The sequence below is a fragment of the Cryphonectria parasitica genome, assembly GCF_011745365.1.
Source record: "Cryphonectria parasitica EP155 unplaced genomic scaffold M406scaffold_7, whole genome shotgun sequence".
NCBI classification, from domain to species: Eukaryota; Fungi; Ascomycota; class Sordariomycetes; order Diaporthales; family Cryphonectriaceae; genus Cryphonectria; species Cryphonectria parasitica.
The window spans coordinates 2,132,289-2,158,529 of record NW_024468915.1 but is presented as its reverse complement, the minus strand read 5'-3'; the positions used below and the strand labels follow the sequence as shown (position 1 = coordinate 2,158,529).

General features: G+C 51.9%; 7 protein-coding genes across 7 annotated transcripts; 6 read left to right on the top strand and 1 right to left on the bottom strand.

Annotated features, from left to right (window-relative positions):
- Positions 1 to 329: 329 nt before the first annotated feature.
- On the top strand, positions 330 to 3,103 carry M406DRAFT_72671 (uncharacterized protein; the record flags this gene model as incomplete). The annotated part of the gene is made up of 3 exons (XM_040925561.1): positions 330 to 1,147; positions 1,213 to 2,090; positions 2,202 to 3,103. The coding sequence occupies 3 exons, from the start codon at positions 330 to 332 to the stop codon at positions 3,101 to 3,103; spliced, it is 2,598 nt and encodes an 865-aa protein (XP_040773669.1).
- Positions 3,104 to 3,551: 448 nt separating this feature from the next.
- On the bottom strand, positions 3,552 to 6,127 carry M406DRAFT_341858 (uncharacterized protein; the record flags this gene model as incomplete). Its single annotated transcript, XM_040921710.1, has 6 exons — positions 3,552 to 3,807; positions 3,880 to 4,199; positions 4,788 to 4,886; positions 5,264 to 5,476; positions 5,578 to 5,776; positions 5,865 to 6,127. The coding sequence occupies 6 exons, from the start codon at positions 6,125 to 6,127 to the stop codon at positions 3,552 to 3,554; spliced, it is 1,350 nt and encodes a 449-aa protein (XP_040773668.1).
- Positions 6,128 to 12,411: 6,284 nt separating this feature from the next.
- M406DRAFT_26345 (uncharacterized protein) lies at positions 12,412 to 13,595 on the top strand (the record flags this gene model as incomplete). The annotated part of the gene is made up of 4 exons (XM_040917592.1): positions 12,412 to 12,546; positions 12,609 to 12,713; positions 12,783 to 13,180; positions 13,265 to 13,595. Coding segments are annotated over 4 exons (969 nt in total), but the record flags the coding sequence as incomplete, so codon positions are not given.
- Positions 13,596 to 14,814: 1,219 nt separating this feature from the next.
- M406DRAFT_72668 (uncharacterized protein) lies at positions 14,815 to 16,811 on the top strand (the record flags this gene model as incomplete). Its single annotated transcript, XM_040925560.1, has 3 exons — positions 14,815 to 14,967; positions 15,171 to 16,379; positions 16,788 to 16,811. The coding sequence occupies 3 exons, from the start codon at positions 14,815 to 14,817 to the stop codon at positions 16,809 to 16,811; spliced, it is 1,386 nt and encodes a 461-aa protein (XP_040773666.1).
- Positions 16,812 to 17,972: 1,161 nt separating this feature from the next.
- Positions 17,973 to 22,262, top strand: M406DRAFT_280836 (PFL-like glycyl radical enzyme). Its single transcript, XM_040918422.1, has 3 exons — positions 17,973 to 20,846; positions 20,959 to 21,436; positions 21,544 to 22,262. The coding sequence occupies exons 1-3, from the start codon at positions 17,998 to 18,000 to the stop codon at positions 21,787 to 21,789; spliced, it is 3,573 nt and encodes a 1,190-aa protein (XP_040773665.1). The 5' UTR covers positions 17,973 to 17,997; the 3' UTR covers positions 21,790 to 22,262.
- M406DRAFT_222878 (uncharacterized protein) lies at positions 22,227 to 23,163 on the top strand (the record flags this gene model as incomplete). Its single annotated transcript, XM_040915633.1, has 3 exons — positions 22,227 to 22,327; positions 22,410 to 22,693; positions 22,838 to 23,163. Coding segments are annotated over 3 exons (711 nt in total), but the record flags the coding sequence as incomplete, so codon positions are not given.
- A 96-nt stretch (positions 23,164 to 23,259) lies between these two features.
- M406DRAFT_333055 (uncharacterized protein) lies at positions 23,260 to 24,387 on the top strand (the record flags this gene model as incomplete). Its single annotated transcript, XM_040920810.1, has 3 exons — positions 23,260 to 23,348; positions 23,438 to 23,706; positions 23,834 to 24,387. 3 exons carry the CDS (start codon positions 23,260 to 23,262, stop codon positions 24,385 to 24,387), a joined length of 912 nt encoding a protein of 303 aa, XP_040773663.1.
- Positions 24,388 to 26,241: the final 1,854 nt, after the last annotated feature.

Sequence of the window (26,241 nt, the reverse complement as noted above, 5' to 3'; positions counted from 1 at the left end):
TACTTGCAATCCTAGTAGCGACAATCCAATGTCACCACAATTGCTGACGAAGCGAAGCTGGTCGAACTATGATAGGCGCGCCTAAAAGATGCCCCAGAACTTACAGTAAATGAACCTAGACGGGGAGTATAAGGATGAACCCATCGTCATCCGTGCTAACCGATGTGGCGAGACCCATTGATGCTGGTTCCAAGAATTAAAAGTCTGCAGGAGGGTATGGGGAAAAAGATGTTGATTCTGTTTTACTTAGGTACAGGTAGGATCAATCAGTCTATCCCTTTTTCTTTCTCTCTCTCTACAAGTCCGTTGTTGACCTGGATGAATGTATCATGAAGCTGCAAAGTCTTGCTGTGTCACTTGTGGCTGGTCTCGCGCTCGTAGAGGCCCAGAATGAGAGACCATATCCACCTACAGATGCATACTTGCAGACCACCAGCTTCCTGGATCATGAATCCTACCTCGACGGCCTAGATGATCATCAATGGTATCTAGACAACATCCCGTTCATCGATGTGCCTGAGCCATCGATCCAAGATGTCTATTACTATCGCGCCAGCGTCATCAAGCGGCATATAAAATGGGCACACGAGGGCCATGGTTGGGTCGTGACCGAGTTCATCCACCCAGTGTCGTGGGCCTCCAAGTTCCAGACCATCCCAGACTCGGCGCCGCATCATGTCGTCGAGCTTCGTTGGCTGCGGGACACCAACTACATCAAGAACCTCATCGAGGAGTATACCCGCGGTGGTGTAGAGAAACTCTCGGGCATCAGCTATACGCACTACATGCAGAGGGCAATTCTAGAACACGCACAGGCAACCGGCCATGTCTCCTTCCTAGTGGGTCAGCTAGACGGAATGATAGAGAGCTACAATCTGTGGAACAGCACCAGGGACAACACCACTGGGCTTTACCACCGCACGCCTCTCTCGGACGCTCAGGAGTACAGTCTGCCTGGGTTCCTCGTGGGTGGTCCTGGGGGAGGCCCCATGCAGGTGTGGAATGACTTTGGGCTGTCGTCCAGCATGGGCGGTGGGAATGATTATGATTTGATCTGGCTTGGTCCAGAGACGTATAGGCCCAGCTTTAATGCCTACATGGTGGCGAATGCCTGGGCGATTGGACAAGTTGCTGAACTGGCTGGCCAGTATGTGTGGACTTTTCTTCTTTATTTCTCTCTCAATCTGACCTGTTATTAATGAATAATCTTAGCTCAGCTCTGGCCCAGACCTGGACGGACTACGGCAACGATCTTTACAGCAAGATGGAAAATCTCATGTACAGCGCTGAGCTCAACTTCTGGATCGACGTCGTTGAGGGCACCAACCTGCGTTGCGAAGGCCGTGAGCTCATTGGGTATTTCCCTTATCGCTTCGGCATTGGCACCAACCAGACGTACATCGACGGTCTCGCCGCCGGGCTCGACACAGAGCATTTCTTAACAGACTTTGGGCCGACGACTCTGGAGCAGACAAGCCCGTACTACACAGCCCTCAAAAATACAACGTACTGCTGTCTCTGGCAGGGGCAGAGCTGGCCGTTCTCGACCTCAGTCTACCTGGGGACCCTCGCACGGATCGCCAGGGACGGCCTGAGCAGCACCATCACGCCAGCGCTCTTCTACCAGGAGCTGAGCAAATACACGCGGACCAACTACAAAGACGGCAAGCCATACACTGCCGAATCGCACTACCCCACGATCGACATGTGGTCGGGCGACACGACGAACCATAGCGAGAACTATCTGCACTCGACGTACATCGACAACATCTTCACCAACCTAATTGGTCTCGTGCCAGATCTAGGAGATAATTTGATACTGCAACCTTTGATCCCAAGTAACTGGTCATATTTCGCGGTCGAGTCCCTGCCTTACCACGGCACACTTCTGTCCCTCATCTGGGACCAGTACGGTAGCCATTACGCGAATGTCTCGGCTGGTCTCAGCATCTACTCGAACGGCACTCTGTTCTACCACCAGTCCAACTTGAGCGCCATTGTCAACGCAACACTACCCTTTAACACGACCGAAGCAGCCCAAACCTTGGCCGGCCAGCCCGAATGGCAAAACATCCTGGCAAATCCGAATTGTAAGTTGCTGCATATGTCCTTCTGTTTCATTTTTGCAACAGGAAACGCTCCAACGTGAATAATACAAAAAAGGGCGGCATAATCAACTCATCTTTGTGTGTAATAAACAGCACCCTACGGCCTGCCCAATGTAACCGCCGACTGGAACCTCATCCCCAACGGCGACACAGGCCCCTACCCGCCCTGGAAGATGAACGACGGCCTTCTCTGGTACGACACAACCCCCGACAACCGCTGGACGAACAACCAGAGCGAGTTTCCCTACAGCACAATCACCATCACCCTCCCGCGCGCTCGCAACATGACAAGCATCAGCCTGGCCATCTTCGCCGACGTCGAGAGGGGTGGTGTGGCCGACTGTCCGGCCGGCATCCGAGTGACGGACGGCAGGACCGGCAATGTCGTTGCGTTCGAGAACCCTTGGACCGACTGCGTTCCCAATGCACTGAACACGGTCTTCTTCTCTGATTTGGGCAGCAACACCAGCAGCAGCGACAATGTCAGCACGGTCTCGAACTCGAGCAGCAGCAGCAGCAGCAGCAGCACGGGCTTCTTCGTCGAGACGGACCTGCTGGAGGTCACGCTGAGCGATAAGCTGCGGTACACGACGGCAGTCAGTGAGATCCAGATCTGGGTCGAGCCGACCACAGGACCACGCTATGAGGCCGAGGACGGGGTGATTGGCACCTTCATAGGGGCCTTTGAGGGCACGCCCAAGGGGCTCAATGGCACAATCGAGAACGGCGGAGTGAGTCTTGGGACGGGCGGCTGGGTCGAGCTGGCGAATGTGCGGACGCCAGACGACGAGGACTCGGGGCAGACATCGTTGACCGTTGTAGGCGGTGGCAGTGGCTCTGTGCAGGTGCAGCTCAACTGGCTGTCGAACCAGACGGTGACGTTCTCTGGGGACGGGAAGCAGACGTTGATGGTGGATATGTTGAAAGGGGGCAATGTGGTGACTATCTTTCAGGTGGATGGGACGCCTTGGATTGATGCCATTGTCGTCGAATGAAAAGAGCCAAGGGGGGGAGAGAAACAGAACTAGAAAATAGGTAAATCCCTCTCTTCTTTTCTTCTGTCTTTTCATTCTATTGATTTATGTATTTGTACTCAAAACTATCATGAATAATTACAGAATTCCATCAACTCGTTATTTTTGCTTTCAAGTTTGCGTTTCTTTCATTGATACCCTCGTTGTTGCCAGCAACGCACAAATCATGCCACATGTTTCCGTTCCGACAAAGCGATTTCTTGAGAGGAACGTGAGTCCTCGTCCCTGATGGATCGATCTGACTGACCAGCGTCAGGAATCAATCTATCTCTATATGGAGAAGAAGAAGAAGAAAAGATCTGAAACAGACAAGTAAATGTGAGTTGAACTCTTGGTAGTGAATTCCAGGCAAGAAGAAACGTGGCGTCGTCTCCCTGATCTGACTACCACCAAGATAGCTGCGCCTCGATCAGTTCAGCTGGTCTAGCTGTTTCTGAGTGACCCTCATAGTACTCATCCTCACAGGCTGAGGCCGTCGAGGCGTGACAACCGGCGAGACCACGGGCGACGACAACGGGCTTTGCAGCTCGACCCCTTCATCCCCGTCACGGCTCTCGCCGTCCAGCCTCCTGCTCCGCCCCATCTCGCTCCTGGGCGATCTGGCCGACGACCCGAGCGCAAAACTGCCGCCGCTCTGCCCGGTCTCGAGGTCCTCACTGCTGGGGCTGATATGGAGGAACTCCAGCACGCGCCGCCCACACGGGGTGGCGTCCATCTCCTCCAGAAAGATGCTCCACGAGGTGGTGAAGTAGATGACGGCATTCCAGACGCCCTGCAGCGGCAGCACCACGGCAGCGGCGATGTTGAGCCCGTACGAGGCTCTGTCTGGATAGATGAGCGTGTACACGCGGTTGATGGACGAGGGCGTCCATGTCACGAGGATCGAGATGGCAAAGACAAACGACGTGCGCAGGTACGCCAGCTTCACGGGGTCCATGTGCCTCAGCCGTTGCCCGAACCGCCTCGTGCCGTGCGACACGCTTCGGAAGATGTTTTTGCTGCTGTTCGTCTTGCTCTTGTCCACGCCGCTGCTGTTGCTGTTGCTGCTGCGGCGGTGCTGTGGGTGGTGCAGTTGATCCTCATTCGTAAACCGTCTCGAGATGGGCGATAGGAGCCGTGTTGGAGAGGGACCGCGGTCATCCTTTGCTGAGGCGGAGGGGTCTGCGGATATCGAGGTATACTGCGTTGTGTTGAAGCCGCAGTTGGTCGCCTCGAAGGTGCTGCTGTTGTTGTTGTTGTTGTTGTTGTTGTAGGAAGTGTTGTTCGTGTGTTGATGGGCTGGTGGAAGCGGAAAGGCAAAGCTTGTGGAACTGCTGCTGACGAGTGTTGGAGCAGTCGATTCGACATCAGGTCCTGCAGTAGAACAGTAGTTTGACTCTAATGACCATGGGTAATTGTGTGCCTGGATAGGAGAGAGGGCACCTGGTGCGTTGGGGGCTGGCGTTACGGCACGTGGCGACTCTCCTGTCGTGTCTATGTGAAGGGCTGGGCGCTCGCCTGGCTGTCCATCTAGTGCTGAGCTGTGGGCCTGTGTGATGCCAGTGGAGGAGGAAGTCTGCTGCTGCTGCTGCTGCTGCTGCTGCTGCTGCTGCTGCTGTTGTTGTTTCTTCTTCTGTTGTTCTGCCGCAGTTTGGAAAGGATTGACGTAGGCAGGCAAGGAGTTGGGCGAGATCGCTGCGCTGGTGACTTGCACTTCGGTTGTCACGGTTCCATAGTAACCCGACCCGGAATGAGACGTCAGATTCTAGTGAGACAAAAGTTTGTCCATTAGTATCGATCGATCGATCGCCATCGAAGAATTAAGTGTTGTTTCAAGAGACGACAGCCATGTTGATCTTTCGGAAGTGGGCAGGCAAAAGTGAAGAAAGAGGTGTTGTTTCGAGGCATGTTGTTAATCGAGGTGGGTGAATCAACACAAGACCGCGCCACCATTTAAAACAAAGAAAAATATCGAACGAGTCATCATGATTGTGAAGCCGTCAAAAGTACACTAGCATGATCAAATAGCAGGGGCCAGTTGTCTTTATTCAGTAAGGGAAGCAAAGGAAGGACACGCAGCCGGGCGCTGAAGAGATCAACTCGATGGAAGCAACGATACGCAAGGAAACACGCGTGACACACCTTTTCTGCCGAGTCTCGCAGATCGGAATCCTCCCTCATCGCGTCCTTGCCTTGGTTACTCAGTGACAGGTTCCGCAGCTGATTGCGCTGGTGAAACACATGATAGCCCACGGCAAAGTAAATGACGGCAGACAAAACGCTGCAGATCCAGATCGGGAGGTAATAGGAATAGATCCGCAGTGCGTTCCATTGAGACGCTATCCAGCACCAGAGCTACAGCCACCGAAGAAGAAGAAGAAGACACACAAGCTGTCAGCAAGGACTGGCTACTTTGATTGACAAAATCGAAGGGAATGTAAGGGGGGCAAACTTACCACGGCGTCACCGTATATAAGACCCTTTGGCATACGTACAAAGAGAAATATAAAGGCCGGTATCGCTGGAAGACCGTAGCAGATTATACAATATAGCCATAGGTAGTGTCGAAAGGTCGTAGGATTACAGGACATGAAGAAGACCATGTAGACATTGATGGCCATCGCGAAGGACCACCAAGGATCGGACTGCATAAACCTAGATGGGAGGAACTCAAAATTGTCAGCTTGATAGAACTGTTCAACTGTGATGAGTGGTGGGTGATGTCTAATCCTCTATTACTTACCATTCAAAAATGAAGCCTTGTGCCTGGCAGAGAGGAGATGATCGATCCTGGTTCATAGCCACAATCCCATCATATCCTATCATGCAGGCAACGCAGGCCCCAATATTTGCAATCGAAGCAAAAAAGATAAAGGTGTTGGGTATAGTCCGGAGGCGTTTGAATATTGCAAACGTGATGAAGATCAGAATGATCCCGGTGAGCGACAGTGAGGCGCCCATGCGCTCGACAGCATTGAGTGTGTTGATCTGATCTTCATCCAACATGGCGAACTCGCGGTCCTCGGCGAGAGGGACGTCCATTGTGAGTGTTAGTGATCCGGACAGGACTGGGAAAATATAAAGAAGATAAATTTAATCAAGAAAAGGCGTGAGCGGCGGAACAGGGCAGGGAAGGAAAAAACACGGGTGGCTTTGCGCCTCTCCTGATGGGTTGGGGGAAGTCAACGAGGGAGTAGTAGTAATCGTTTCTATGATAGTGTATTGCCAGGTATAGGAACCAAGATTTGGTGAAAATGGAGAACAATGGCTCGCTCGTTGATCGGGCGTGTGTGCGTAATATAAGTGGTGGAAGTTGTTGGTGGTGGACGAGGGTCAGATCGTCTTGATCAAGCCCAATGTCAAAAGGATGACCGCCAGGCCCAGGGATTGCGGGTGACGGGTGTCGAAGCCTTTTGTTCTTAATATCTAGCTCAAAAACAAGATGCCTGCTGTTGATCTCTTTTGAGGTCAAAGAAATGCCGGTAGGCTCTTTGGTTTCCAGTTGACGAGTATTAGCTGCCAGTGACCGTCAAACAAGCCACAGCATGTACATTGGCGAAGTGTGAGTGGGGAAGAAGAGGCTCTCAGGACTGCCAGATGCAAGCCAGAAGGGGAGAGGGGAGGATTTAATAAATGTTGGCCGCGTCTAATGTATTGTCATGGGAAGCTGCCCGCCGCAGAGGGTCATTGTGCGGAGTACGACGATGGTTCCGATCAGGCGGTACAGCCTGTGTGCCATCTTGCCTGCCTGCATGCCAAAGGCCGTGGAAAATGTGTATCTCCAGGAAGGCCGTTTTGCGTTTGCGACCGAGCCTTACATTACACATCGGCGGAGTGGCCGTACGAATCAATTGTGAGAAAACGGTGGCAAAAACGTGACGGTTACAAAGTGATCATGGTGAGGGCAAAGCCACCCGAACATCGCAGAAACACGTTTGAAAACGCCCGGAATACGGGATGCAGAAAGCAGTACAAGTGTACGGTGTGATACCTTGGCGCTGAGAGAGCTTCTCGCAGGAACCATGGAGGTAAAGGCGAGACTGCAGACCAAGGAAGCCTGGCATCCCCAGGCAGGCTGTTGCCCCTTCACAAAACTGTGTTACGAAAACGAATCGAGATTGTTTTGAATGTCTTGCCGGCCGCTGTAATGGCCAGGATGACCGGAGCAAACCTCACGTTCAAGCTGGAGAGAATAAAGGTGGTTAGCAAAAGGGTACACAAGCACACTTGGCAATGCGCCCCTCGAGAGAAGAAAAGTGAATATGTGAGGGAAAGGCATCCATGGCCTCATTCAACCATGTCCCTGGATCTGCACATCGCCGCGTCGACATGGCCAAGCGAGTGTGCAGGAGACAATCAGGCGCTGGGATGCTATGGACTGCTGCAGACATACTGGTCCCTTCTTATGCAAAAATTCGTTGGTCAACACGAGCGAATTTTAGCTGCTGTGTGCCGAAACGTGCAGCACAGAGCTGCTATACTCATTCAAAGTATCCAATGGGTTCACAGCCGACGGCGGGAACGGACAGGGTGGACGCGGGTCGAGGCCGTTGCATCGGCGTCGATGTGTCGAGATTAATCTACTTGTACCACTGCGAGTCCAGGACTGATTGGATAGAAGATGTAGGACGGAAGCGACTCCGGCGTTACATTGGTCATTCGGGACAATGAGTTGAGGAGAATCTGCGATGCGTCGTAAGACGTGTGATTGGACAAAGCGAAAGATGATGACAGTGCATGCACATCGGCTGCGTGCATCTTTGCCCAGCAGCCTTGTTGCACAAACATACCTGACCGTATTATACTATGTATTAGACGTGTGAAATGAGATTACTAAACCGCCAAATAGCGCCATGCAGGCCTTGACAAGAGATCTTCAAGGGGCCTCAGCTCCCCGACACGGCGCATCATGGCCACTTTGTCAGGTCATGAAGTCGACCTGTAGGTTTGGGCTGCACTAGACCATTTACTTGGAGAAGGTTGAGGGCCTAAAATTTAGTGATTGACCTGACCCTGCTCAAAGACAGGATAGTTGGGCCGGACGTGAAGGAAGCAAGCCGATGGGCAGAGAGGAGCGAATCTCGATCACATCATGATGTATGCGAGACTCGGCCGTTCGAGGTCTCAGATCTGTCTCTTTAGCAACTCCGGGGCCTAGAAAATCAAGTGGCTGTACCAACGCCACTGTGACAGGTCAAATGTCCTGGTGATGTCTTGCGTTAATAGATTGTGTTCGATCCGGGCTAAAAAGCCCATCAGCTGCCTCGCTTGTTTGGATCTGCAACCGACGAGGGGTATTCTGTTCTCGAAGAGGAGGAGAAAATTGATTACCTTGTGTGATGGAACAGCATGCAACGAATACTAATCCCTCCCACCTTTTCCGATGCTCGATGCCGATATTCGTGAGGGGGCTGGATGGCGTTGAGCCTGAGCAAACATCGCGGGTGCGTGCAGACCAAACGGGTGCTGCTTCTGCTCCTCGCTCTTCCTTTGTTACCACACCAATCGTCCTCTAGGAGGCTGCTCCTGGACATGATGGCGCTTGCTGCTTTCTTGTCGTCATTCAGATGAAAATCAAAGACGTGATGACATCCATAGTGACGATCAACAAATGTCAGAAGAGCTGACCAATGGCTCGCCCAGATTCTCGTTTCTCCTCCAGCCTCTTTCGGCGCCCGAGTTCCAGGTCAGGTCCAGCTGTCACACCTAAAATCTGCAAGTCGATCAGCCACAGCATCGCGAAGATCGAGCGTTGCCTGTCTGGACGGACTGCTACGCCCGAAGAGTTTAAACCCCTGACAAATCCGGCCAAAAACAAACGCGCACAGAGGGGGTGAGACGAACGTCACATTCTAGATTCGACCTGCTGCAAGCCATTGAAAGCCACCAGCGCTACGAGCGGCGCTACTTGTCACCGTTCTCGATCCATCGACGACTAACCGCCATAAGACTCGCGCTCTGGGTAAATTATTAGCTTACGTGTTGGTCGAAAGCTGATGAGGTAGAATGAAGGGCAGATGAGCCACAATATCGAAGTTTTGCATTGTATTGCGTCTCTTGTCGTCACTGGACTGCCTAACGTATCGCGTCTAGTACCCAATTCCGTGGCCTCAGTCTATGGCAGTAAGGGTGCTTATTCGGGTGGCTCGTCCTGTATTCAGAGAAAGGAGAAGCAGCTGTGCAAACAGCTGTTACATATGTTTACAGTTGGTGAGCACAGAATTGCCAGGGAGAGAGAGATATACAGCCAGAAGAAGAATGTATAGTTAGTATTATGATGATGTTGAAGATGCCAAAGAAGTACTCTGTAAATAAGGCTGGCTGACCCTGGAAACTTTCATCTAAACACTGTTGATCCTTCCAGAGCCCAAATGACCTTCTAGCTCGGCCACAACAACCCTAACCTGAGCTTCCTTCAATGTTGGATGCAAAGTGACTTCCTGTAATGTTTGGGTGGAGACAGGTTTTGAAGAATTACATGATTCAAGGGGTAGTCTAAGGCTCGCTAAGACTCAATGTGGAAGGCCAAGCGATTGTCACATGCTGTCAACACAAATCCGAATAAGACATCCATCCGGTCTGTTTTCATTTCAGTCGTTAAAGGATCGGCAAAATAGGTAGCATCAACTAAAAGGCCAGGGAATGCGGGGGCTACGAGGCATGATGCATGTGCGCACTGGCTTCATGGTTGTCGAGGCTTGCTACTCACTTGCATGATTACATTTAAGATAACCCAGGGAGCGAGAATGCTAGCTCCTTTTTCAAAGCAACCTCTGTAATTAATCCGAATTTCTCCCGGGGCAGCCAGAGGCTGTGTATTTACTAGTCTCAACACGCATACGGATGCGCACACGGCAAAAGACGGCGGGACATTGCGAGCACCCAGCTGCCTGTGCATTCTACCATAATCTTGGAGAGGAGGTCGTCGAGGTACAGGGAAGTATGGTGTTCACTAGCCAGTCGATTTGAACGGGCATTCCTATAGGTTTATTGACGCCTTCACCGAGAAACCTTGCAGTCAGTAGAAAAAAGAGTTTATGAAGTTCAAAAGATCGGTTCAATGCTACAGTCCTGTGAATGTGGACAGAAGAACAGAGAACTTTCTTTGCTGACGGCCTGCCTAGATGAGTACGACGCCGAGCCATCCGTGTTCTTGCACGGTGGTCGCCGAAATATTTTCTCGAACATCTGAAGGCCGTCCCCACCCCCAACCACCCCCTCCCCCCTCTACATACAGAAAATCTGATGATTACGTACGCTTGGTAATTGCCAGATGAAGTCCCGAGGGCTTGGAACCATGAAAGCCGAGGCCCAGGGTAGCGGCATCGAATGCAACGCTAACTCGAAAACACGTTGGACACCAGCGTCCCAATGGCCAGTCTGAATGCATGTAGGGAGGAAGGTTTATAAAGGTAGAAAGGCAGGTTCAGGAAAGGGGAGGGCGAGGACGGAAGATCTCGAGCATTGTTATGAAAACATTCACATGTGGAGTTCCTCACGCGGAAGAAATGTTCCAGGATCTCCGCGACGACCCAAAAGCTAATTTGACAAGCAAAGCAACTGAGCTACATGGGAGTGGCAATTTAGAGCAGCAGGCAGCGTCCAGGAGGCATTGTATTGCCATAACGTGGTGTATCCCAGAAAAAGTCCTCCAGATCGACGAGCTGTGGCCAATTCCAGTATAACGACCGCGCAGTGTGGGCAAAGCCGGACGTAAAGCCGGCGGGCCGGGGGGATTGTCCGCTGCAAGGGGTACGCAGAAAAGGGGTTCGGATTAATATTTACTGCACAGTAGCGTGCATAGTGGTTTGCTGGACCTTGACCTGCCATGCTGCGTACGTGGATATCGATATTAGTCAAAGGTGGGATGTCCATGCTCTGCTCGTCACACCACGAGAGGCGATCGGCACTGTCCATGCCTTCTTCTAGAAAGATTCTCCATTCCTCTCCATTTCCCAAAACGTCCCCCTTGTCAAGAAATTCACAAGCGATACGGTGATCTTTGGTTAGAGATTTGTTACAGCATGATAGAATGAGGGTATTGATAGCTGATCGCGAGATTCAGAAACAAAATATGGGCTGTCGAGAGTTCTACAGCTCAGGTCATGATCATGAAAGCCTGGCTCGGGTTGTCTTCGCAGGGCCTCCGCTGCAGAGTTTTCTACCTGGTCAAATTTAGAACCATCTGGCCACGACCTCCAGGAGCTGATGCAAGAAGGTTTTGACAACTCAGGTACGCACCAGCAGACTATTGAGGACGCGACGGTTATTCATGGGGAATGATCTACATGAGCAATGCTAGTGTAGGCGTATTGTTGGTTAGATATCGTCACGTTTGTTATCAAAACCCCGACTAGCCACTTACTTAGGCAAGATTCACAGTTTCGCTTACTCGGTAACAAACGGAAAGCCTAATTCCCTACAAGACGTATGTGACTTGTGTGTTTGCCAAGAGGACCAGCAGCACCAAAAAACCACGAAGAACGGTGTGTTCACTCGGTACCAAGCTTATCGAACAGCCTTGCCTTGTCGTTGTGGAAAAAGAAGAGCTGATCTTCGATACCAGGGAGGACAATCATGTCTCCGGCAAGCACTGAACCCGCTGATGTTCACGGTGTGTGGCGTATCATGGCAAGCATGAGGACCCTCTGGATCGACACAACAAGTCTGGGTCGGGGACGACGTGCCTAGGGGTAGGTAAATAAGTATTGGGAAGTGGAGGAGGTCTTTTTTTCTTTTCGTCTTTTTCTGTTTGACACTAAAAACCGCGACGACGGTGGGCTCCAGTAAACTGCCTTAGTGCCAAATCTAGTCTCCATCAAAGCGCAATACTAGCCCAATGTAGATGGCCATCCGTACGCAATATGGTCTCCAGCTAGTCAGGAGTTTGGCCTCGAACCCCACGAGAAATGACAATCGTCGTTCAGCCAAGTATTAGCTGCCCCCTAGGGCCCGGCCCGAATGTCCCAGGCGTGCTAGGAGATCAGGGAAGACCTGTCCAACGTGTTCTAGCTGACTTAAAGGGGTGCGCTTTCGACAGGCTTAGCTGCCCATCATATAGATCCCAGGGGTCCTGGGGCCCTCTTTGCTTGTCGTCGTATGTTTAGAGGAGGCTCGCCTTGGCTTTTGCTGTCGTTGATATAATATTCCCGGCGACCCCACGCCATCAGTCAGGTGGAGGTTTTTCTCTGCGTGCTTCTTCTCGGTTTCAGAACATCTACAGGAAGGGGACTGACTGTATTCACATTTGTTTTTTGTTCCTCATTCCAATCATCATGACTCTCGACACCCGTGCACCGCAGATTCTTGCGGTCGCGTACACCTTTCTGACCATTTCCACCATTGCCACTGCTCTCCGCATCTACTGTCGTGGCTGGGTCATCAAGGCATTCGCACTGGATGATTGGCTTGCCATTGTTGCACAGGTATGTATATCCTGACAAGCCTCAGCTTTCAGAGATGGTTTGAAATGTTGACGAGTGGGCAGATTCTCTTTATTCTCTTCATCTCCTACGAGGTCGGCGGTGTCCACTATGGCAACGGACGGCACTTCGCCGATATTGAGCCTGGGGATATCCCCAAGGCGATGCAGGTAAGCCTTGCATGCTCACCCAAGCTAAACTTGAACCAAGGACCTCCTTGTTAACCCCAGACGCTGTAGATGTGGTGGACCTGCGAGCCTCTTTATGTCTTGACCAACATGGCAATCAAGGCCTCCATCGCCATCTTCTTGCTGCGCATCTGTGTCTCGAAATGGCACAAGTGGATCATCTACGTTGTCATCGGCGTCACGGAGCTCTACAGCTTTGCCTTCTTCCTGCTCTTCCTGCTGCAGTGCCGACCACTGTCCTACTTTTGGCTCCGATACAGCGCCGACCCTCCTGCTGGCGGCTGGTGCTGGTCAGCGCCTATCATCCCCAAGACCTTCTATGGATACTCGGCTATTAGCTGCTGGACCGACTGGACCTTCAGTCTTTTGCCAGTCGCTTTGGTTTGGAACCTGCAGATGGAGAGGAAGGTCAAGATCTCCGTCATGCTCATTCTGGCAGCCGGTGCCATGTAAGTCCACCCCAAGAGCTTCCTTGGGAAAAGGTCATCACCAATAGTGGCGCCACCCGTGACTGACAATTCCGAATCACACAGTGCCTCGAGTGCAACCATTGTCCGCTTCCCTTACCTTTACACGCTGACCGATGTCGACGACTTCCTCTACTCCACCACCGATATTGCGATCTGGTCCGCCGTCGAGACTGGACTTGGCATCACAGCCGCCGGCTTCGCCACGCTGCGACCTCTCCTCCGCAGGTTCTTCGGCGGCGGCGGTTCTTCTGCACCCGGCCACGGCTCCTCAGCTCACCAATGGCGCAGGACCGGCAGCGGCCACATAAAAGGCAGCGCTAACGCCGACACCTTTACCCTGCACGACATGTCCGGAAAGCAACGGTATGGTGTGACCACCGTCGTCCACTACGGCAACAACCACAACGATGCCGACCTGGAGGGCCAGAAGCATAAGGGCGATACGGTGTCGGAAGCTTCAGACTCTGGCTCTGGCGTGGGTGTTCCCGACTGGAGCAACAGCCAATCGAACCTGGCAGATATGTTCAACGAGAATCACCAGCACACGGCCAGCCAAAATGGGTGGAACGGGATCACGGTTAAGAAGTCAATCGTCCAGACGATACATTAAAAAAAAGGATATGATCAAAGAGATTACATCGCAGACAACGGCTGCCGGAGTTTGAGAGAGCGTCCTGTATTATATAACTATTTATACATTATTAATCTTCATAGATGCATGTATCGGAGCCTACGATTCAGATGAGCCGCACAACACGACACAATTATACACCGACAGGCCATGGAATCCTAATTGCTGATCCACTTCCAAATCGGGCTCTTCAAACCTGAAATATGATGGGTATCTAAAAGTCAATCTGATTGTCGTTCAAAGGATTCGGATCCAAGTACTTACCTGACTAAATCGGTTAGGTGTGCCCAGACCATACAATTTACACGTGGTTTAGGTCCAATGGGTCATTGCGAGACCAACCTGAGTCAATACCCAAGCAGCCCTACTGAATATTCCCGGTGCTGGAGAACTACTTGTGTTGTCTGATATACGTACGAAAGTAATAACCTACATGTAATTTTCATTCCAGTTTCCTCTATGCCGCATTCATTTTAGTTCAAAAAAATTCCATCAGCGGCATGAAACCATCATCTCAAGCGAGGAATTATCGAGGTCTACCTAGTATAATAATGTACGAAAAGGAAAGGAGGCATGAGAGCGGCGATAACGACAGCATGTTGCTACTGGATTGGACAACAATTTGCTAGACCTCGGACTCTACTCGGACTCCCCATTCTGATGAAAGCACGCGACCAGAGGAGGGACTTTTGGCATGCACTACGGAAGCGAATGCAACTAGGAACCTCGGTCTCATGTCTGCGCCGCGGTGGACCAAGCCGTTAGACGGCGCAGCAGAACACGGAGGAGAGCACCACGTCGGATAAGACTAAGTAAGGTCTGTGCGGAGGGAAGAGAAAAAGATTAAGAAGGCGTTGACAGGCAAAGTCAGACGTGCCATAGAAGTAGTCTTATTTTTCTGAGCTATCAGTGAATTAATATGTCAATTGTCACAAAGTTCGAAATCCTTGTACGTTGAATCGCCACCAGATCCAACCTGGCAATGACTTCACCACAAGTCCTCATCGTCGGCGCAGGTCCCGTGGGTCTCACCACTGCCCTGGCTCTTCACCAGGCCGGTGTTCCAGCGAGCGCCATTCTCGTGGCCGACGTCAGACCTTCGCGTGATCTTACGCATAACTGGTCCAAGGGTCTGGTAGGTTCAACCCGAACCTAGCTTCTTCCCTTTTGAACATTTGTATTCCTGTACGAAGCCGCAACACAACAATTGCATTCAGAACTTCAAGCCACGCATTCCAAAAACAATAAAATAAAATAAAAAATCTCAGTAGCTCTGCAGGGGCTTAGTAGACCTTACTGGAGAAAGAAAGATTGTTAATTACTTTTTTTTTCTCCTAGACTTTCAGCGCAAGCTCACTCGAGATCTTCCGCACCCTCGGCATCGCAACGAGGTTCCTAGAAGACGCCACTGCGGTCCCCAACGCCCACTTTGGCGCCTTGCGCCGACTTCTAGATCTCAACTATGACGTGCTGGGGACGAAATATCCGTTTAACTGCACTTTCCCACAGGTGAAGACAGAGGCAGTCCTGATAAAGCGATGCGAGGAAGTCGGGATCCCGTTCGCCTGGGGCCGCAAGTTTGTGGGCCTGGAGCAGAAAGCAGACGTTGTCTCTGCCATTTTTGAGAGACATGGCAGTGACAACAACGACGACAACGGCGACAACGACGTGGAGACGGTCGAGACCTCGTGGCTGGTAGGCTGCGACGGAACCCACAGCGCCGTCCGAAAGGCAGCCAGGATCTCGTGGCCAGGAACACAAGCCACGAGGTACGGCTGGCTGGCAGACTGCACGGTGCAGGACAAGACGCCGGGCATCCGCACCGCCATGGTCCAAGGAGAAAAAATGCTCATGCAGACCATCTCTCCGGGTGTTGTCCGCTACATGGGGCTCATCCCACCCTCGGCAGCAACAGACCCTGTGCAGAGACCAGCTCCGCCCGACAAGGATCTCATCAGGAAGTGGGCCGACAGGTGTTTCGGCACAGATTACGGACTGCAGGATGTGGGCTGGTCATCCGTCACGGGAAACGGCATGTATCATGCTGATACGTACCGCTGGGGCAGGATTTTTCTTGCCGGAGACGCGGCACACCAGCTCTTCCCCGCTGGAGGGCAGGGGATGAACACGGGGCTTCTCGACGCGGCTAACCTGGCCTGGAAGCTCGCCGCCGTTGTGGGCGGCGGCATCTCGGGCCAAGAGGAGGTGGTCGAGCGCGTCCTGGACAGCTACACGCGGGAGCGCAGGCCGGCTGTGCAGGCTGTGATCAAGAACATCAAGGTGCAGATGGCCTTGTTCTTCGCCACCACTGAACAGGAGCAGGCAATGGTGGACTTCGTCACGGAGGCGTTTGATCAGCCGACTTTCAATAGGCTGTGGGCTCGGCGCGTGACGGGGTTTGATGATCCCACTGAGCCGTATCATCTGGGCGATGAGGGCCCACAGACAAGACACAGGCTGGTGGGAACTCGGCTGACGCATGTTTCCGATGAGCATGCACCTGATATACTTGAAGCGGCAAGGAAAAATGTCTTCGTCCTCGCGTTTGTAGGTGGGTCGATTGATGAACTTGAGAGCAAAAAAACGCTTGCGGCTCGTCTCTTGTCAACTCCACACAGCGACAAGATCAAGCTGCTTGAAAAGCATGTTGAGCCGGTGGGAGACAGATGGCAGGGTGTACAAGCCTTTTTGGTCCGTCCTGACTTGAGAGTGGCCTGGGTTGCACTAGAAGGAAGTCAATCAGAGGATAATGCGAAATCTTTGAAGAGCCTTTTGTCATGGTGGTTTGGAGACGAGTAGGGTACACCCTTCTATAAGGAGATGAATTGGTTTCTTGACTCCGAGAAGACATGAACTTTGCTTGATCTCTATCCCTCTATCGCTCTCTACGAAGACGTCACGAGTATTTGGATTTCACCAATCTTGTCACTACTAGACCATGATTACATCTCGTAGGTATATCTTATCACTTCCACCTAATAATAAGTGATTCTTCAGACAGTCAAATCGACTCACAACTTATCATCGAGCCAGAATCTCTCACCAGTAGCATATGTACAGTTCCCTGCCCAGGCTTGTCAAGTTTTGCTCCACCAATACGATAAGTGGAATCTAAACTGAGCAAGCTCGCCTTGTCAAAACGATCAGGCTCGGACTGGAGCTTGAGCTGCCTGAGGCCCTGCAGCGCCGTGTCGTCCTGTTACGCTCTTAGAATTCAGCTCTTACGCATCAGAATATGCTGCCAAAGTACTTAATTCTTGGGTCTCATAATAATCGCTAGATCCGAGCAAGAGTGACCAAACTTGTATAATTAGCAGCTCTTGCGTGCGCGTTGCCAATGAAGGCCTGCATCTTGTACGGATAGGACAATCTCTCACACAAGCAAGAAGAACCTGAAAGGCTTGATCATTTCTGTGTTTCGTCCCAGGTGAGCTACTCACTATCAGAGAGCCTGCCTCCCCTGTCCACTACACAGCGTGCATTTGCCTAGAGATACCACTGGAAGGGTGGTAATGTTACACGGTTGAATTGTCCAAGTGCAAATGTCTCGGAACTTTAGACTCACATAAAAAGAAGAACTTGAGGGATAGATGGGTAAGCATCAGAACTGCGAAACCTGGGGCTCTCCTTCGCTCTGCCCACCTCTCCCTCGTGTCCTCCACCCATACCCTGAGAGCATCCAAGACGGGGCTTGTCTGCCACCTGCGTAATGGGCTTGAGGCAAGCCGTATCACCCCGACCCCGCGATGCTGCAGACATTTTCGTCCTCGTGATACTCATGTGGAGCCAGTAGGAGGTAAACAAATGCAGACGGCGTTATAAGGGGCGTGAAATCACCCGAAATTGAATTTACGTTGCCAACGGCAATTGGCCCATTGTGATGCACATTGAAAGCCACACGGGGAGTTGTGGTCTTCCCCTCAATTCAAGTTACACGATCGTCAGACTGTGTGTTTATTGAGCGGTAAGTAAATGGAGAATAACTGAGACACGGCCTTTACTGATCAATTATCCCAGGAAATGATTTGGAGAGGGGACAATTGGCATTGTCGAGAGAAAGTGACGATTATATAAAGCCATTACGGTGGCAGGCCAATAAATAGACTTGGGAAGGAGAAGAAAAATAGAACAAGAGTTGCCAAAGAAGTACAGCGCGAAACCAACTATGGCACTTGACAAGACCCTTCTTGGAGCCCAGAAGGGTTTACTCACAAAGCCAGTCTTTGGCCAGCTCCTGACCATCAAGTTGAAACATCAAGATGACACAATGCACACGGCCATCACCGGTCTGATCCGTGACCTGGACAATACCATCAACTCCAAGCATCAAGATTGCGGCCTTGTGGCAGCCTTCTCCCCTGCGCTCTGGGGTAAGTGGACAGGGCGAGATATTCCCATCCGCACCAAAGTCCTGGACGGCAAGCACAGCGACACTCGCAAGTTTCGCAACACGGGAGGCGACATCCTGCTCTATGTTAAAGCCCCAAGCCACGAGAAGGCTCAAGAGATTGTCTCGGCTTTGCTCCCTGATCTCGAACCACTCGTGGGCCCGGGCCAAGTTGACATCACCATCGGCGGCAAGCGTTCAGATAGCCGTGTCATTGGAGGCCGCTACGTCGATGGCATCACCAACCCAAACGACCCAGTCACCCTCGTCGAAGACATCCTCATCCGTGACGGGCCCTATCCCGGCTCCTGCTTCGGCCTCAGCCAAAAGTTCGAGTTCGACTGGCCAGCCATTGCCACCCAGACGGCAGACGCACAAGATGAGATGATCGGCCGCAACGTGGACGGCGCTGTCCTATCCCAGCACGGCCTCCGCGGGCATGTCCACCGCGCAGGCAACGTGAGAGACGCCAACGGCGACCAGAAGAAAATCCTGCGACAGGCCATGCCCTATGGGACAGCCGGCGGGTACTCTGCGCGTGAGGAGGGGATCATGTTTGTGGCCTTTTGCAATGAGCAGGAACGGTTCGAGGCGCTGCTGAAGCACCTTGTTGGAAAGCAGGCAGGACACGCCGCGGACCTTTTGCTGGCGACTGTGCAGGGCATTGGTGGCAGTTACTGGTACGTGCCAGCGGCGGCTGAGCTGGGCGTTGCCGGCGTCTCTGGGCCCGATGATATCTACGAGGAGGATCATTGGAATGTCAGGAGTAAGAACGGCTATTTATTCTACAACTCGCAGGACTATCTTCACCAGATGGGCCAACACCATTACGTTGGTGGCGACCCGCCTAGTGATCGCGTCCTTGGGCTCATGGCGAGAGCCTTCAATCACTGGCGCGACGGATGGCTTCATCGCCAAAACTTTCCTCGTCTACCGCATCTGAGTATCCTTCTCGATCCAAAGGACAAGGAGATTCTTCGAGGTCACGAGAAGGATGTGGCACTGCTCAAGGCCCTCGCCAACTCCCACACCCTGGCTGGCCTCCTCTCTTCACCAGACTCGACAATTGCGAAAGAGAACAACCTCTTGCGCATCGAGGCCAGAGAGCTCATTGTTGGGCAAATTCCCGACTTCACCCTCGGTCGGGGAAAGGAGGTCGTTCCTTACTTGGACCAGGATGAGGAACTCGCACACTGGCTCAAGAATGGGCTCAACGAACACGCTTCTATGGGACACATTGTGCCCGACTATGATCTCGTGGTTAAGAAGGGTGTGCAGGGCTTGATCGACGACCTCCAGAGCCGTCGCGAGGCCAAGGGAGGTGATGCAAATCAGTCCACTTTTTACAAGGCGTCCATCATCTCACTGCACGCCGTCCAATCTTACCTGGAGAATTGGGCTTTGAACTGCGACAAGGTGACCCAATTACCTGGCCAAGCACCCGAAGACGTGCAGAATATGAAAGACAACGCAGCGCGCCTACGACGTCTGGTGAACCAACCACCCGAGACCTTCCAAGACGCGGTGCAGCTCATTTTCTCGTTCCACTGCTGCTTGCATCTCGTGGGAGAGCTCACCTCGTTCTGCCGCCTCGACCAGATCCTCTGGCCCTTTTGGCAGCGTGAGAAGGAAAGCCTATCAACAGAGAAAGCGCAGGACATCATTGATTGCCTCTTCATCAAGATTGGCGAGAACGCTTTTATCGACCGCGCCTTCATCTACGATTATTGTAATATAGGCACATGTGCAGTGTGTGGGATCGGAGGTAACTTTCCTCAGGGCGGAGGAATCAACCAATGGGTGCAGCAGATTACAGTGGGTGGTTACAAATTCACAGACGATGAAAAGCCCGAGGGCGGCGCGAACCCAGTCACCATGTTGTTTCTGAAGGCTGCACGACGGATTCCCGTCAATGCGCCCACGGTGTCGCTACGAACGTACAAGGACATCCCTCAGGAATTTCTGGACGAGGCAGCCAAGTGTCTTCTTTCTGGCGGCGCTCAGCCGATGCTCTATAACGACGACAAACTCTGCCAGGGCCTGTTGGACTCCGGAAGCACCGTCACGCGTGCGTGGTCCAGAAACTATGCCGCAGATGGCTGCTACGAGCCCATGTTTGCTGGGGCCAACGACTTCACCTTTGCGAGTGTCGCTCTCATGCAGGCACTGGAGCAGACTCTGAACCAGGGGGCTACGTATGGCGCCGCGGGACCAATCTACCTGCGAGGACTGAAGCAGACATTTCGCTCTCCACCCGCCAAGGAGATGAAGACCTTTGAGCAGCTACAGGAGGTCTTTGTAAAGCAGCTGGAGTGGCTTGTCATCCAGTGTTACAACGTCATGCTCAGCAACTATGGGAACCTTGTCAGCGTCTGCCCTAGTCCTCTCCTGTCGGTCGTCATCGACGGGTGCTCGGAAAAGGGGCGAGACCTGACGGATGGAGGTGGCCGTTTTCACCTCATTGCGCCCATGTGCATGGGTGTCTCCAACACAATCGATTCTCTGTACGCCATCAAGAAACTGGTATATGACCCCGAGACTGCGATCACCACCCTGCAGGAATTGGTGCGCTGTCTGATGAACGACTGGGGGTTCAACATGGTTGAACCCTTCCAAGATCAGCTGTTGTAAGTCCCATTTGTTGGGAAAATCAATCAATTAATTACCGTCCCTTTCTTTCACCCTCACGACATGAACATGTTTCGATGAAATATGCTGACACCGCGCTTGATAATTCAGGGGACCTGCTGACGCAGCCGAGCATGGTCTACGATTCCAACAGCTCCGAGATACCGCTCTTGCTCTCCCCAAATGGGGTGGAGGCGACGAGGAAGTCAACGCCCTGGGCGAATGGCTCATGGACCAACTTGTCAGGCTATGCACAAGCGTCATAGATAAGGACAACCCCTCGCCGGCGCTCAAGCCGCAGCTGGATGCCATCAAGGAACGCTACAAGGATGATGAGGGCGGCTTCGAATTTGTGGTGACGCCTGGTATCGGCACCTTCGAGGGCTATGTCGGTGATGGAGCAGCGTGCGGCGCCTCGGCTGATGGACGGCGGAACGGCAGCCCTCTCGCCTCAGACATGTCGCCGGCACCTGCGCCGCAGGACCTGAACCCTCCGAACCCGCGCTTCCGCAATATCTACCAGGCTATGAAGAGCGTCAAGGGGCATGCAGCCGAGTATGGACTCTCCAATGCGACTCCGGTCGATATGGTATGTCTTTCTTTGTTTTTTCCCCCCTTGCCTATGTACTACATCATGTCTCCCAGGGCCGTTGGGTGAAAATGAACATGTTTTTTCTAATTCAAACATTCCTCCAGAACATCCAGGAATCTTTCCCGCTGGACGAGCTCCAACAATTCGTCAAGGCCTTTGCCGCAGGTGATGTTGGCGGGAATTTGATCTCACTCACATGTGCCGATCTCTCTACTTATGCAGCTGCTTCGAGGGACCCTGAGAAGTACAACTTGATTCGTGTGAGAATGGGAGGCTGGACCGAGTTCTACGCCACCATGTTTCCCGAGCATCAGAAACAGCAGCAGAGAAGGCAGTACTTTACGCATTAAGTGATGATGGGTAGATCAAGGGGATCGTGGAATTGGAAGTACAACTATTTGAGTAGTTTCCCTCTCTCTCTCTCTTTTTTACATGGCACACCATCAGATGGTGATTTGTTCACGATTTCTCATGTGGTTGTGGTTGTTGCGAGACACGCAGGAATAATTGAGGAATGCAGGCAGGCATGACTTCGTGGGGCACAGGCTTATCTAATACATCCGTTAAGTCCTGTAAGAGCGCGGTTTGGTGGCGGATTTCGGAGAGTCTGAAATCCGGGCATTTGTGCACAGCAAATGTCGTATTTAGGTGCCTCCAATTCCGGCCACGAAGTAGTGCCATTGAATCACTACTAAGCCCTGCAGTCATCCTGATCAATACTCAATGTCCGTCATAGATATCAACACATCATAATTCTTATCAGCTAAAGTCTTATATGGACAACAACAGACAGGCAGGGCAGCCAGCCCCATATGGTCAAGCGTGCTTGCAGTGTTATAAATCAAAATGCAAGTGTATGCTACGGGATGAGCGAGGCACCTGTGAAAGGTAACAACAATAAGCCAAAATTCTCTCTTAGCCATGTCGCTCACAAAACTTTGTGTGAAAATACTCATATGCGATGTAATAGGTGCCATCGTCTTGGTCAACGGTGCATCCCATCTGATGCAATCCGTCGCCGCAGAGTACAGACAAGCCAAAGCACCGGTTCCAAAGTTGCACATCTTGAACAGAGGATCGACAGCCTCATGTCATTGCTGAAGAACGCCACCCGATCTCCCGATTCACTGGATGAGCTGCAAACTACACTGCGGCGGGAAATTTACGCCAGAAGATATGATGCCTTATCTGAAGTGCAAGATCCCTCCATTGCCGACATCACGCCAGGAGCCTTAATGGGATCAACATCTACAAGTCATTTAGCCTCGGAGGACGATAATAATACCATTCGAAATCGGATGGATGAAGACATGGCATCATTGACCCTTCCGCCAGTCGCCAATAAGTCCCCCGCAAGAATTGGCGGTCCTCTTGACCTTCCGGATCACGAGAAACAAGCCTGTTTGAGCCGCTTCATCGACAAACTGCTCCCTTGCTGCCCCTTTGTTCATCTTCCTCGACAAACATCCATCAAGACACTTGGCAGGGATCGACCGTTCCTCCTCCTAGCAATTAGCACGGTGGCCAGGCCGTCCACAAAGACCAGACTCGCCAGAGGAGAAGAGTTTAAGCGGATTCTAGCCAAGGAGCTCCTCGTGGATGGTCATTCCAGTATCGACCTATTGCTGGCTGTTTTGACATTCGTGGCGTGGAGTCACGACACGTTCCTCAGCAAGAAAAGCATCTCACGCCTCTTGACTCTCGCTCTATCAATTCTTTATGAGCTGGGGCTAAATGTGCCGAAACAAAAGACAGGGCACACACTTGTGAATCATCCTGGGTTCAAAAAGGAGGGTGGTGGTGGTGGGGGGGGTCAAAATATGAAGCAACTCGACACAATTGGCAATGATGAGGAACAGCATCTTGAAAAGAGCCGTGTTATTCTTGGCTGCTATCTTCTCAGCGCCTCGTGAGTTTCTCCATCTCTAAGTCAGAATCCTGACCGACTGCTCCTTTCTGCACAAAACATGGCTGATAAACTGGGCCTTCCTCTGGTAGAGTTTCGGCGTATTACAAACATATGGAATCTTTGCCCTGGACGCCTCATCTAGAGGACTGCCTCCAGAGGTTAGAGTCAAGTGCTGGTGCATGTCCATCGGATTCAGTACTGGTAGTACAGGTCCGGCTGCAGCATCTAGCCCAGAAGGCTCATGAAATCCACCGTCACCAGGACCCTTTGTCCCCGCCTTTGATCCTCTACTGCGATGCAATACGTGAACAGCTACGTCAAGTCGAGACCTTGATTACACCAAGCATGGCAAAAGCTGGTAAGGGATACATTGACCTCCCTAGTTTGACCGAGTTTCTTTCAAGCTGACCTCGGATGCATACATAAACAAGATCTCCTTCGAGCCCAAAGCCGCTATGTAGAGTTGTGTATCTGCGATGCCACAGCCGAAGCCTCCCAAAATGCCGCCGAACCAAGCGGCAAGCACAGTTCAGAGAGCCTGAAATGGATCTGGCAGTCCGCCATGGCCGTCAAGTCGTGCTTTGAGATCTGGACGTCTGTTTCGCCCTCTATCTGGGTTGGTCTGTCGATCCAGTACACTCTCCAGGTGGGCCGCTGCCTGATGACCCTGTTCAGATTGTCTACGCTGAGCGGTACCGCGCGGGATCTCGAAGCCGTGCGAAAAAGCCTGGATGCGTTAGCTATTATTGATTGTGTCATTGGGGTTACCGCTCAAGCAAGTGTCGAGGCGGGGGAGACTGCCGGGGACGACCTGTTTAAGAAAATGCTGCGCAATTTGCAGGGCTTTCGGGAAGGAATGCTAGCAAGCTTGACTTCGGAACAGGAGACCATTGGCAGCGGTGATGCATCAGAAGATGGGATGGCAGAAGATCACCGGAATCGCATTGTTCCTGCACCTGTGTTATTTGAAATGCCTGCTTATGGCTTCTTTGGGACGGGAGAGTGGATGGAGCAGATATTTGACTCTGGACCGTGCTAAAGCCATTCAGACAACAAGTCGTGAGGTCTATCTTCGCTCTTGATCGAGCATTTTTGGCTAGAAGGGAGACCATGTACTATAGTAATGACGCCGAGGAGAAGAATTTGAGACAAGATATGTCTGATAAATTATATATTCACCCATGTCTGAGCAGTTCTTATTCCGTAGTGGGCATTCCATTATTCATGACAAGCCTCGACACGCAGCATCCTTATCAAAAGGACTCCCAACGCTCACCCCGAGGTATGAGAAACGAGCCTGATTCAACGGATATCCGCTCAACTTCTGATTACAATCCACTGGTTCCTGCCCGACACACTGAACCACTTGTGCCTCTGTCGGAAGAATCCAAAACTCGGTCGAGTGGTGACGATAACCCCCCTCCCAAGAGGGAACCTGCACAATGCCGTCATTTGCATGCGTGACTCTATACATCATCCTATCCCCTTGACCGTAAGATGTCGGCGGGAATATACGGTCTACAAAGTCAGCATAGGCCCGGTTTCCTGTCCTCGGTTGTCCGTATGTATAGGCCGCCACTCTCATGTTCTGTGCCCCAAGGGCCGTGGCTGCGATGGATGCTAGAGCCCCGCCTAGACTGTGCCCAGTGATGGTGAGGCTGTATCCGCTGCCTGGTGTAGAGGCGAGGTAATAAAAGATGGCATCGCGAACAGAGAGGTACTGATCCAAGAATCCTCTATGACACTGTGACGATGTGAACTTGTCAGCAGTGATTGTTACCTGTCATATAACAACTCTGCCCACTGAAAAGTCCCTTGCTGCTGCAGCTTACTCGACATCCGATGCATGATTCACCGACTGCTGAGGTGCAATCTACCAGTGGCACACTCAAGTCCATCAAAATATCCATTACAGTAGACGATCCTCTGAAAGACAAGACATACTCCCGTGCCGAATCATCTCGAAATAGATATACCTGCGTGTCGGTGGTGGCATTCTCAAAGGTCATTTCCACCGTCGAGCCAAGCGGTGGTGTTTTGCAGTCTTCGCTATATGCTGCGGATGCAAACCGTGCATAACGAGAGAGGGCTCTTATCCGGGTAGTGTCAACAACGTGCCTCTGAGCCAGTGCTGAGGCTGCGAGGACAGTGAGGTAGAAAGCTGGATGATACATGTTGGAAGTGGCTCGACGGGAGAGGCCATCAACACGGGTGGAAAAGGCGTGGGAATCTCTGACTTCGGTATGAGATGAAAGACCTGAGCTTCTACTATCAGATGTCAGTGTATGAGTGCAAAGTCTAGCGGCACGGTTCGAGGCCATCTCTTGCCAGGCTAAGGCAACCTAAATTAGCTTTCCCACGGGCTAGATAGTCTGATGTAGCTACCTTGGTTGTTGGATACTGATACAAGACTGCTGGCCGCCATCACAAGTCAGAAGACAAAGAGAAAAAGAAAGGTAAGCCAAAAGGAAATCAGGGGAGGGGGGAGAGTGGTGAGCAAGGAGAGAGAGGAGGGAGTCAATCTATGATACTACCAAATAATCATCAGGAGGGATGTGCCTACAACAGGTACACTGTATGTTGTGCCAGAGGTCTTATTTCCATATGTTACATCCCCTGTAACGTCTCAAGCAGGACGTATAAACAACGTTATGTACACGAATTTCACCTCAGGGCCAGTGGTCAAAATACCAACCATGCCTCGTCCACTACAGCAGATCAACCATTCCCCAGCACATGTCAACACCTCGACGAACTACCACATGCAACCACGATACCCAGCCTTTCCTTACTTGGAGCGGTGGCACTTTGACTTGCTGTAAGAGATGAGAACAGGTTAGTGCTTCAATTACCCCACCAGTGACCCCAGCTGAGACCATTATCCCCAGACCAG

Excerpts from the sequence above, each read along its gene's own strand:
- M406DRAFT_280836 (XM_040918422.1), top strand. The coding sequence starts at position 17,998 with ATGGCACTTGACAAGACCCTTCTTGGAGCCCAGAAGGGTTTACTCACA. Across the intron at positions 20,847-20,958 it reads CCCTTCCAAGATCAGCTGTT|GGGACCTGCTGACGCAGCCG; the intron begins GTAAGTCCCATT and ends TTGATAATTCAG. Across the intron at positions 21,437-21,543 it reads ATGCGACTCCGGTCGATATG|AACATCCAGGAATCTTTCCC; the intron begins GTATGTCTTTCT and ends ACATTCCTCCAG.